At 35.3% G+C, this 13,227-nt stretch overlaps 1 protein-coding gene across 1 annotated transcript in view; it reads right to left on the reverse strand.

Moving 5' to 3' along the window:
• Nucleotides 1-5,361: 5,361 nt before the first annotated feature.
• The window catches only part of LOC106667867 (DNA-directed RNA polymerase II subunit RPB1-like), a 44,664-nt gene continuing 36,798 nt past the window's right edge, over nt 5,362-13,227 (reverse strand). Inside the window, exons 3-4 of the mRNA XM_014396098.2 lie at nt 6,164-6,414; nt 5,362-6,107 (exon numbers count right to left, since the gene is read on the reverse strand). Coding sequence (XP_014251584.1) covers nt 5,423-6,107; nt 6,164-6,414 — 936 coding nt within the window. The 3' untranslated portion in view covers nt 5,362-5,422. The remainder of the gene's footprint in view (nt 6,108-6,163; nt 6,415-13,227) is intronic.

A 13,227-nucleotide genomic window follows, 5' to 3' on the forward strand; every position in this document is an offset into this window, starting at 1 on the left:
ATAAACTTTTGTCGACTTCACTACATTTTCCAGTTAATTCAATTGAAATCTTCGATATACTGCCTTAGCACCCGCTTGTTTCCGAATGACCTATATCTTTTCGCCATAAAACCTCAACATTTGAACGGTCCTTCCTAGCTCGAGCCGCAAATCTCTGAAAGTCTCTCCCTTTGCCAATCCACCAAAGTCCTCTTTTATATGCATCCTGTACCAGGACCTCATCTGCAAACAAACCAGACAACATAGTCCAACTATATTATTACGTTCATTTGCTATATAAGAAAGCCTTTTTTTTCTCAACTTTCAAGTGAAAATTTTGTGATTATATTCACACAAGAGAGTGAGTTATTTTATTATTATAATTTTTCTTTAAATTATTATTATTACTTTTTTATCTGATTTTTCAATTTGATTCACTGTATGTTATCGACAAAGCTTAATTCATTCAAATACCAGTTTTTGTAAAAAATTTATGACCTTACTGTTATTGGTAGGGGACCCTTGGCAGAACAAAATTCTCTCTCTCCCTCTCTCTCTCTCTCTCTCTCTCTCTCTCTCTCTCTCTCTCTCTCTCTCTCTCTTAATTAATTAATTAATTAAATGAGATCTCTCTTAAGTAATTCTTTTTTTAGTTAAAGAGGCAAAAGTGTTTCCAAATTAACCGACTGAAATGCAAAACTGTAGAGTCATTTAAAAAATCTATATAGAGCAATCTACTTTCTAGATATGTATAAAAACGACAGATTAAATAGTTTAAAAGTTGTAAATTAAATTCGGTAAATAAAATTTTCAAAAATGTCTCTTCAAATGAATGTAAACATATATAGTTTAAGTTTAAAAATATCTTATTTTAATTATAAAGCAGCGGCTTATCTAGCCGAAGATCGTGGGTTCGAATCCCGCTCGTGACACTGACTTTTTATCCTAACTAAAAATCTTAATTAATTGAATTGTATTTTACTTTAGATGAAAGAGTTGGTCCTGGAGACCAAATCTTGAGCTATGTATCTATAAATAAAACTGAAATCATTCAATCTCTCACTCACACTCCAAGTCTCTACCTCTTTCTCTCTCTCTCACTCTCTCTCACACTCACTCTCTCACTCATTCTCACCTTTTAGTCCGCCCATTCTTGCTTGTTGTATAGAAATCCCAAATAATTTTAATTGCACGTTTGTCATTTAGAATGTCAACATTTCGGCAGAAGTTTCAGAAAGCTTATAGATTGAATGAAGTACGAAGATAAAACTATTCTTAAAAAGTTATCTAAAGTCTACACTGACACACATATCTCCATTTTAAAACAGATTATCTTAATAAAAATTATTTATTAATTTGAATGAAATTACAGATTTCATGTGCTAATTAATGTTTGCACAGAAATGATGGTGATGTTATGAAAGCTAAAGTTTAGTAGAAATTAATTTTTTTAAACGTTAAATCTAGGCAAATTATTATTTTTATTCGGACTCTTTCCTATTTAAAGCCTTTTGCATAAATAAAAAATAATTTCAAATAAATTAAATTATCCCACAAACGCTGGAATATTTGAAATTTGAAGATGGATATAATTAGAACTGTTAAGCAAAAATAACACATAGCCAGAACTACTAATATATTTTTACGTTTGATCAACTTTTTTGAGAACTTGGTTATTTTAGAATTTTCCTTCTTGATTCTCTTTGAATCAAGCACCGTCGATAATTAAACTAGAGTGAAATTTTGATGTATGCCGTAGAAATATCGCGATAATCAAAAAACAATAATATTCACACATAGTAAAAAAACGTGAAGCTGTTGATGTTAATGTTCCACGCCAAATACCGGATTTGGGAGAAAGTGTTTTAACTTTATTTTAGCCTAGAATTCAAAGCATCCCGGCGTGATTCACCAGGAGCGGCTTCGTGTCTGGCCGGCAGTTTGAATACCTGCATAATCTCGATTATCGCCGTGGATGATTACATCTTCCAGTCGTTAATATATTCTTCCCTTTCGTTCCTGGAAAAGTCAAATTGCTCATCTCTGCTCGGTCTGACCCACTTGGAAGAGTTTTTAGAAAAATTTCTAATTAGCCGGGTAAAAAGCATCATCGTAGCGGCTCCGAAGAAATTCAATCTGACGATAGTAGGATCCATTCTTATAACTCTATTTTATCCCTGAGAACTCTTTTTTTTAAACCCGTCCATTAGCCCTTAATTTTCATTTCCCTGAGGATCAAAAATAATAAAAAGGCTTCTTGTCAAATTGGATTTGCCTGGATCTTAGATTTTAGAAATGACTTTTTAAAATATAAAGCAGAAACATTCTAAAATAAGAAGTGCTTCGCTATGTAATGAGCGTCCACTTTTTTTCAGGAGCTTTTATTGTGTGCAACAAAAATTAATTTCCACCACCCAAAGCATTCCGGTTCATAATTTTTATTATCTTTCAACAATCAATCACAGCCTTTTCTCAGATCGATTCGTTATTATCAAAATAGTAGTAGAAAATCAAACGATTTTACACTGGATCAAAGTAAATCTTTTTTTTAAACCCTGCTAATAATCAATTATTAACTTTAACTGATAACTGAGTATAAATCTGCCGAAAAGCATTGTTTTGTGCATTGCTAACCATTTTACAATTACTGAGGATTTTCGGCTTAAAATTTTAAACAAGCAAACAACGGCGAGGATTGACGGACCTGCGGTTTACCTTCCAGCGCATAGCAATTTGCTGGGATGATCAAGTCCAACGGGGTTTTTTCCTTAAAAATGCCCAAATCATTTTGAACACTAGAAAGAAAACCTCATGAATTAATCGCAAAGTGTTCCCAGCTTCGTGGATCGTTACATTCCATAATTTATGCTAAACAAATGCAGTTCTGAATGTTAAAATGGAAATATGATTTTTTAATAACGTCAGAAATAATTTCATTACAATATAACCAGCGAGATCAGGCGAATCCGACAATTGAAAATTATTTGAAATTGCCTCTCATCTCTCTCCCTTTCTCTCTCTCTCTCTCTCTCTCTCTCTCTCTCTCTCTCTCTCTCTCTCTCTCTCTCATTCACTCATACATCACACGCACTTCCTTCCACTCTTTCTCTATCTATTTCTCTATATTTCTCTCTCTCTCTCTCTAACTTTCTTTCTGTACATCATTTCCTCTTTATTGTTACATCTATCTAACTTTCCCTTCTTTCTTCTCCCTCTCGTATTTACTTGTTAATTTATTTTATTTTACAGTAGAAAACACACTCACTGATTACATATCTGCCCATACTTTCCTCTCTCTCACTCTTACTCACTTACTTCCTCCCACTCTTTCTCTCTCTATTTTTTCGTTTATCCCTCTATCTCCCTCTTACACTTTCTTTCTCTATCGCACTCCCTCTTTTTTGCTACATCTATCTAATTTTTTCTTCTTTCTTCTCCCTCTCTTATTTGCCTGTACCTTTTTTTATTGTACACTAGAAAACACACTCACTGATTACATATCTGCCTATCCTTTCTCTCTCTTTCTTTCTCCTTATCTTTCTTACTCTATCCCACTCCCCTTTTTGCTACACCTATCTAACATTTCCTTCTTTCTTCCCTCTCCTTACCTGTTCATCTCTTTGCTTTTTTATTGTTTTTTAACACTAGAAAACACACTCATTGACTTAATATCTGCCCATACTCTCTCTCTCTCTCTCTCTCTCTCTCTCTCTCTCTCTCTCTCTCTCCCCCTCTCCTTTCGCCTCGACAAACAGTTGTAAGTGTACAGCATGAATATTTACTGTTTTACTGTTGAATATTTTACAGGAAACATTTTACAGACCCATCACATGTAAAGATGGTGGAGTGACATAAATCAAAACTGCCCTAAATAAGGAAGAATATGCTGACCAGAGATGATTACTAAATCATTATTTTTACCGTTTCCAAAAAATTTTATTCTAATATGTTGATCGCTTCCCTTCATATAGAAGTACATAATCTTTGATTTTTTTACGATTATTTTTATGTTATCTACATGTTCATTGTGAATGTGGAATACAGACTTTTGTGAGTAATTGATCTGAAAAAATGGAATTTCGCCATGACTTGCTTTCTCAGAAATAGAACAGTCTGTTGAATATAGTATTCCTACTGGGAGATTGCTTTGTCCGAAAAAGGAAAAATAAAGTAGTGGCGAAGACCCGATCTATCTTCCTTTTAGCATTACAATTCACAATATTCAGTCTCTGTTATTTTTTACTTCTTCTCAGTGTTCGCGTTGTACAAACAAAACTTTATATAAAGTTAAAGTTTAGCTTTTATTTCAAGTTAGTTTCCAGCTTTAATATTTCTTCTAAAACTTTATCTACTTTATTATGCAAGTCTGAAATTCCTTGGAACCTATTGAAAGTAACTACTGGCATTTTATAAAATTATATTATTTTTTGAGGATCTTTGGGCATTAAAACAGATATTTATCAAATGTACAACTCCGATGCTTTTTTCTAATAAGTTCAGCCAAAAGTTTCATCTTTCAGACTCTTTTTATTATATTATAAAGAGAAAAGTACTTTCCAGCTAAACAAACTTATTAATTAAAATTTTGAGTTTATTAAACCATATAATTTTTTCTAAACTCCATGAAAAAGAAATGAATGATAAAACCATGAATGTCAGAAAAAATTTAAACTAAAAATAACATAGGCAGAACTACTAAAATGAATTAAGGTTTGATCATCATTTTGAAGGACTTGGAAATTTTAGGATTATTTTTCTTGATTCTACTTGAATATTGAGATCACCTCTATCAATTTAAGTTGGTTCTTCAAACATCGGTGTGAACTTATCTACCATAATTCCTCTAAGAGATAACTCTGCTGAACGCTGCTCACCCGGAGACTCCTGTGCGGGAGTACCTCTTCCACATTTTGGCTGATTGCCCCATTCTTTCACTGTTTCGTGTTCTCTTTTTTATTAGTTTTATTATGCTTGACCCACTATTAGTTTTGGGAACATGCTTGACAACAAAACTTAATTCCCGGGATTGTTCAGGCCTGGTTGGTTTTGCAAGAGAACTTAAAAATAATAAAAAAGTATGAATGTCAGGAAAAATTGAACTTAAATTATGGTTTTTTTAGAATATAAAAAAGATCCTCAAGCTTGATCGTATCCGATCTTCCGGTCGTTTCGCCCGTCGTAATCAATATTTTTTCCAATAATAATCCTTTAAGTTTAAGATATTTATATATAATTTTTAATATAACGTAGAGAGGTAACTTATAGGAATAATTTGAGAAATAAGAGAAAGGAATAATTTAAGTTTTGGTTACGATGGGTAAAAAAAATATTTAGGTAGATAAATTAATTATAATTAATTAAAATAATAAATATAAATAAGTTATATAAAAAAACAAGTTTTTTATGGAGTGAGGAGGAAGCGGAGGAACGATTTTGTCACATATTACGATTTTTGGTCGTAATAGCTAGGCGAGAGGAATTCTTCGGTGTTTTGTGATTTGGACGGCTTCGGGCTTGACTGGCTTGTTGATTTGTAATAATCTTTGGCCGAGCTCGTCTGATAATCTTCCATGTCGTCGTACGGCTGGAATCCGAAGGTCTGCTTTGGCGGCTGGAAACCCTTGTTGGTCGGCTCGTCGTTCGAAGAATGATTGTAGACCGGCCTGTGGTTGGACAGGTCGTCGTAGACCTTTCCCTTGTGCTTTTCCGGGTAAGAGTGAGTATTGGTGAAAGTGTACGACGTCTTTGCCTCTAGCTCACGATCTTGATGGTAGTCGCCCTGGAAAACGCTGACGTACGAAGTGGCCACGTCTTCTTTTTTGGGAGGCTCCGGTGATCCTTGGGTAGGGTGAGGGATACCGTAGGTCGTCGAGGTGATCTTGTACTGCTGCTGCTGTACATGATGATTCTTTGGAGCTCCGTAGCTGTCAGTTACAACTTGAGGATTTATCGGTTTGTAGCTGTCGTATTTAGTCGGAACGTTCTTAATGTAGGTTTTGTTGTGCTTGGGTTTCGATGTCCTGTTCTTCCTCGGTGGTCCGAAATTTGGAGGAGGCGGACCGATTCTTTTAGCTTTCCAGCCGGGTGGAGGTGCCGCCGGGCTTCTTTTGTTCGGAGGCGGTCCATATCTGAAAATTATTCGTTATTAATTAAAATTGAAGTATAAAATTAATTCATGTTTTACCTTATTTTGTTAACGGGCTGATTCCTGTGATTCCTGTTGATAGGGAGGTTACCATGGTGTGGGATGTACTTGAGTGGGACGTAGACCCTCTTCACTGGGCTCCTGTAGCGCACCACTTGACCAGGCTGACCAGATCTGTGAACTCGTACCTGTGTCGGCCAGGGATGACGATTGCTTTGATGGTGAGGGTAGTTGACTACACATTCGACGACGACCGCCAACGCGGCTGCGCCTATCAGCAGTTTCAATCCCTAAAACGAAAACATTAAATTAATCACTGAACTTTTGTAGTTCTGTTGGTATTACGATCTGTTATGGGCCTATCACACTTTTCAATGTACAAGCAATTCGCAGAATAAGCAATAAATAAACCAAGACTTGTTCAGTATTGATGTTTGAAAAAAAATTGTGGTTGGCCCAGTCGGTGTCGAACTGGATAATAAAGGGAATTAAAGATAAAACCACAAACCATATCAGAGGCAAAACCACCTATAACCGAACCATTTATTCTAGTTAATGAGATGGAAAACCTGCAAAACAGAACTTGATGTAATTACGAGCGTTTATCAATTGAGGCAAAAGTTCTGCTTGTTAATAATAATAATATGAAAAATAGAACCGAGGGTACGTTTCGTGGTTCATAAAATTCAGCGTGTCGTCACTATTGAAGTTTTTGCTTGTTCACTCTTTTAAATCTACAAATTTGGCGCATTATCGACAATTGTGAGATGGTAGTAGGTCTGTGAACTCGTTTTATATACAGACTCCCCCCCCCAAAAAAAAATAAAAAAATAAGAAAAAATAAAACAATGAATTAGCAACTTGATCTGTACAATTTGCAAAATGCCATCCCTTAAAATATTCACGCAGTTCCTAGAGGCCATCATAATAATTATGATATTTTATTTCTTAATGTCTAACCACCAAAATAATAACGAAGAAACAAAGGTGACTAACACACACGGAATAAAAATAGGGGGACCAGGATGATCAGGGTATCGGTCATAAGGATTGATCTTACCTCAAAAATGATCAGGATGATTTTCATTTTTCTAACCCGGTAGATGGTTTAGTTGTTTTCTAGATTAAAGAAAAACCATTTGTTTTTTTTTTTAATAGAATCTAATTACGCCAAAGAATATTTTTTTGTAAAAGTATAGGCAAGATTTATATTGTGAGCTTTCTGCGTGTAGTCCGTGGAGATGACATTTGGTCGTTACCTATTCCTCGCGGAGTTGGTCTATCTGACATTATTCGGCATTTCGCCATCCAGCATGCCTGTGTGATTTCTGCGAAGTGAAGTCCCTTTTATTAAGTCGTCATCGGAGTTATCTTTGTTTGCCGATGCCATTGATGGATAAGGTCCAGGTTTTATTATTGTTATGGTGTAAAATATGTTGTTACTCTGTGTGTTTATGAAGTTTTTCGTGCCTCTGAGAGATGTCTTCTGTCAAGTCTCATTATAAGGTCGTGTACGGTACTTTTTTTTTAAACAAACAAAAAAAAACGGTACAGTTGTTACTCCTTCTTACGTCTTTCGGTGTGTACATGTTTTCGTTAAGGGTAAACTAGATACCTTCAGTCGTCGTCCTTATTGTGTTCGATATTTGTTCTTATTCGCTAGCACAGTTTTTGCATATTTTATGTGCGAATGACAAACCTAACCAGTAGAAATGATAAATGTTGGAGTGAGTGTGGTGTTCAATCCTTTTTTTAAAAGATAGTTCCAAATCACAGTAAGTTTTTTTGCAACGATCCGGATTTCGAGCCCTTCAGCTCATCATCAGGTTGAAGGACTTCTACAACCACGTCTCTCGACATGAATTGCCAAAGTGAACCCGCTGATACCTCCGCCAACGCGACATTCCAATTAGCAGCTGATTTTTTTAATGGCGCTCAATTTGAACGTGCGCAACGCGGAAATTATAACTCAAATAAATTATAATAGTAAATATTTAATATTATTAAATTACTATAAAAATAATAACAATTAAACTAATTAGTTTCATTATTTGGACGTTTCGTATTATTTATGTACATATTTAAAATGGGAGGTAGATCAAAATCTGTTATATTATTAATGCATTTATCACCATGTTCGATTTTACATTTTTTAATTTCAAATTTCTCAAACCAATCTAGTTCTTTCCCTTTGTTGAAACTATGTAACACTCTTGTATTTAAATTTGAACTTCAAGCTCCTGAAAAGCCAGGGTCTGAAGGATACAAACGGTTGCCCTTGAAAAAGCTTTGTGGTCTGGCAAAAAGCCTTAAGCTTAACGTGGATTTCTAGATATAAAAAAAGATGTACATTAGACCAATATTAGTCGCGGTGCGCAAGCCTTAAAGAGACATGTAGATACAGATTCTTGCAACTAGGAGAGGAAAAGCCGAAATCAAGATCCTACACTAACGAGCTGCTGACATGCTATGGAGATAGATTAACAACCAGTACCTTACACTTAAGAGTTGTACAAATACAGGATCACAATAGATCTACATAGGTCGAGGTGCAGAATGCTATGTGGCCCCATGTTTTATCCCTTTCCAGCGAGACCCAGACTGTTAAAACATTGAATTTTTCTCTACTTTTGTTGGCCCTGCTGGAAACCATATGAAACTATTTTCTTTCACAAAAATGGGTATCGGTGTAGTATATTCCTCACATCAAAAAATCGTATAATCCGTCTTTTCTTTTACTTTATGTTGAAACTATGTAACACTCTTGTATTTAAATTTGAACTTCGAGCTCCTTCTAAAAGTCAGCTTAAAGAAATGATACTAGCGAAAATGAAAAAAGAAATCGATTTATCAGTGTTGTAAACTAGCCAATTGTGTACACGTTTTGTTCTTTCCTTGTTATTGGAAAATAATCCTGACCTTTTTTTATTATGTATAAGGCAAAATCCAAAAGAAATTTTTTTTTAGAAAATCAGCTTCCCGGATGTTTTTGTCGTCAATTCACATTAGGGACGACTCAGCTTGTTTATACCGCGAATATACGACATATATGCAATAAAAATAAATAAATAAAAAGAAGAGGAGAATCTTTCGGGAATATTTGTACGGAATGCTCGGAATTCCACTTTTACCGGCGTTTCCGCATAATGGGCCGATAGGATCTCGGATGAAGAGGAGAGGATTATACGTTATCCGGCTATCCGATAGTTAAAAGAAGCATCCATGGAATGCTTATGCAGACCCAGGACCAGTTTGCATCGTGTCGAAGGGGATTTGGTCAGTTTGCCCGGCGGAAAACAACAAAAACCCCTCGCCGACTTTCTCCGACATTCGGAATATTGTTTTTTATTTTAACTGGGTCAGAAGAATTTGGCCGTCTGACAACATCAATAGGACGGCACGCCGTCGATGCGTCTATTTTCGGACGTAATTATATCTTTATTCTAAAAAGCTCTAGGCTAACAAGCCTGAACTTTCCTTTGTGGCGAATTCTAAAGCTCGCCATTCACCCGAGGTTAAAATAGACACGGTTTCACCCCGGGGAGTATGTACTTATTCTCTTGTTCACATTTTTAAAAAAAACTCGGCGAACAATGGGGAAGTGAATTTTTTTTCTATTCTTAGCCATTCTTCATAAATAGAACGTTGTTATTATTATTTTTTATGGGTGGGATGCGTTTTGTTGAGGCAGTACGCAGAGTCTCGCTATCGGGATCTATAGAATTACCTGACACAAAGGGTAATCATTTTAAAAAGAAGCTCACATCTTAAAATCAAGCACAAAGAAATCTCCTATTAACCCAGAAAATGTTGGTTTTTTTTGCAATCTCAGAGAAAGAATGCGTGCAAAATAAATAGCCTAAATAAAAATAAGACTAATGTATCTCTAAATAGGAATTTAAAACGGGAACCTAAACCAGTGATGGTGGCCACGTCAAAACTTGCTGCATCTATCCATTTGTGTCTTACCCACACTTTTATAATCAACAACTAGTAGCTGAAATTTTCAATACAACATCCTTAAAAATTGTATTTACTCTCTCTCTCTCTCTCTCTCTCTCTCTCTCTCTGTCTCTCTCTCTTTCTCTCTCTCTCTCTGTCTCTCTCTCTTTCTCTCTCTCTCTCTCTCTCATTCTCTCTCTCTCTCTCTCATTCTCTCTCTCTCTCTGAAATGTGTTTTATTTTTTGAATTCACGATGGCAGTATTGGCATTTAACCCTATAACACCTTGCATATATGTATATAAGATGTTAGTTTAATATTTTCTATAAATGTTTGTTTTTCTTTTGTTTACACTAAAAATATACTTACTGCCAAGATGACTGTATAAATTCTCTTTCTCCTTCCCTCCCACTATCTCTCTCTCTCTCTCCCTCTCTCTCGCTATCTCTCTCTTTCTCGCTCTCTCCCTCTTTCTCGCTCTCTCTCTCTCCGTCCCTCTCTCTCTCTCTCTCTCTCTCCCTGAAATATGTTTTATTTTTTGAATTCACCATGGCAGTATTGGCATTTAACCCAGCAACACCCTGTATGTATGTATATAAGATGTTAGTTTAATATTTTCTCTAAATGTTTGTTTTTCTTTTGTGTACACTAAAAATATACTCACTGCCAAGATGTCTGTATAAATTCTCTCTCCTCTTTGTCTCCCTTTCTCTCTCGCAGCCTCTCTCTTGCTCGCTCTCTCTCTCTCTCCTCTCTCTCACTCTCACTCTCTCTCTCTCTCTCTCTCTCTCTCTCTCTCTCTCTCTCTCTCTCTCTCAGAAGACACACATACACACGAATAAAATATAAATAAAGTTCAATTACATTTATTCATCAATTCAATTACATTTAAACATTAGCGATATTACTAATATTTCAAATTTGTATAAAATTTGGTTATTTTTTTCCCGATTGCCTCAGTTATTCAGTTTCAAAATTTTCTAAAGTTGAATGCTTTTCATTATAGGTGAAATTTACTATTTAATAAAAATAAATGATAAAAATTTAATAGAATTTCGTCCATGGACAATGGATGTTGGTTTATTGAAGTAATTTATGTTGATTTTTAAAATGAAAAATGGTTAAAAATGTAAATTTTTCCATGTTTGGCTTCACAACATTAAAATATATTTCAATTTTGTTTTTCTTCAATCTGTGCAAAAACGCGTGGAAAATTGTATTGAAATTTGAAATCGAAATCATGTTAATTATGTTGATAAATGTACGATATTTCTATTCTTTTGTAATTTCCAACCTTGGGCTCTTTATCATTTCTAAGTCAGTTTTAACAAGTTATGCCCGTTCATTTACATTTTTACGGTAATGAGGACAAAAAGGCGTGGAGAACGAAGAAAAGCTCATAGTCTCACATAATAAATAAACAAATGAATCAGTATACATCACCAGCCTTGTTACTTCAACTGAGACGAAATTATTTTTGTACTATTTATTTTCTAAGTGGGAGAAAGCACAATTTGTCCGGCAATAAGAGGGAAAACAAATGGTGACCGCGGAAAAAAAAGAAAATCATTGCCTCACGCCTACAATTCGTGTAGGTACACGCCCGAAATTGTCTGTAACGCCCTTTGACCCGGTACAATCACAACTGAACAATTGTATCTGGTTTTATGGTCGGATAAATCATAACTTTCTTTCCTTTTTTTCTTCTCATTTTCTTTTTCCTTGCGTCTTGTTATCGCCAGATCAGTTCATACCCGAATTACGAATTATTTCTTTGTGTGTAAAATTATAATTGTTCCGATCCAATTAAATGTCTTTTCGACCACACAGCCTGTAGTTCAGAGGAAAGCTCTACAAAATAAAAAATACAGTATTAAAAATACATAGGTATGCAATTAAATTATCAGATCGTAGAATACTATCACAAGTGGTTTTGATTCAAATCATATAAACATAAAAGAAACGTACAAGGAAAATTAAAGTATAATTTTTCCTTGTGGCAAAAATAATACTGAACAGAGTTATATTGGTCCCATTGATCTCGCTGGTTTACCAGCGCAGGTGATTAACCGAATGACCATCCTCATTTATTTTGACGAGGGCTTATCTTATTTCTGATACGTTAGCCCAATGTTTCAGAATATTTTATGGAAGTTGATAAGGGGTTAAATAAATAATTTAACATCGTAGAAATATTATTTATGAATATTATAATAATAACTTATCCACCCATTAGGCAACATTGAGAGAAGAGATACAGGAATTTTAATTTGTGAACTTTATTTTACTTTCGTTGATCTATCTTGACTATGGAAATTTACAAAGTAAAGTAAAAGTAAAGACGGAATATACGATTTTTTGATGTGAGGAATATACTACACCGATACCCATTTTTGTGACAGAAAATAGTTTCATATTGTTTCCAGCAGGGCCAACAAAAGTAAAGAAAAATTCAATATTTTCACAGTCTGGGTCCGCAAGTTCTCGCTGGAAAGGGATAAAACATGGGGCCACATAGTATTCTGCACCTCGACCTATGTAGATCTGTTGTGATCCTTTGTTTGTACAACTCTATAAGTGCAATGTACAGGTCGTTAATCTAACTCCATAGCCTGTCAGCAGCTCGTTAGTGTAGGATCTTGATTTCGGCTTTTACTCTCCTAGTTGCAAGAATCAATCTGTATCTACATGTCTCTTTAAGGCTTGCGCACCGCGACTAATATTGGGTCTAACGTACATCTTTTTTTATATCTAGAAATCCACGTTAAGCTTAAGGCTTTTTGCCAGACCACAAAGCTTTTTCAAGGGCAACCGTTTGTATCCTTCAGACCCTGGGTTTTCTTCTCCCAGGATTAAGAATCTCAGCTTACACCTTCGCACCAAGCGGACATGTTCCGCTGTTTCTTCTTCTTGGCAATATCTGCACAGGCTTGCGAGTCTCATATGCTTCCAGAAGTGTCCAGTCAGCAGTCCAACTATTATTCTCGTCCTACACCTGGATTTACTAGTTCTGCCGTTAGTTTCTACTTTCCTTTGATAAACTTTTTTGCTGGCTACATTCCCATTGAACGACGTGCTTATTTTTAAACCACTGTGTAATGGATCCGCGTTTATAGCAGTTTGGTATGCCACAAAACGGTTCAGAGCCTGTAGGTGTCCTC

This window comes from Cimex lectularius, unplaced genomic scaffold, assembly GCF_000648675.2.
Source record: "Cimex lectularius strain Harlan isolate CLEC.00 unplaced genomic scaffold, Clec_2.1 scaffold95, whole genome shotgun sequence".
In the NCBI taxonomy this organism is placed as follows: Eukaryota; Metazoa; Arthropoda; class Insecta; order Hemiptera; family Cimicidae; genus Cimex; species Cimex lectularius.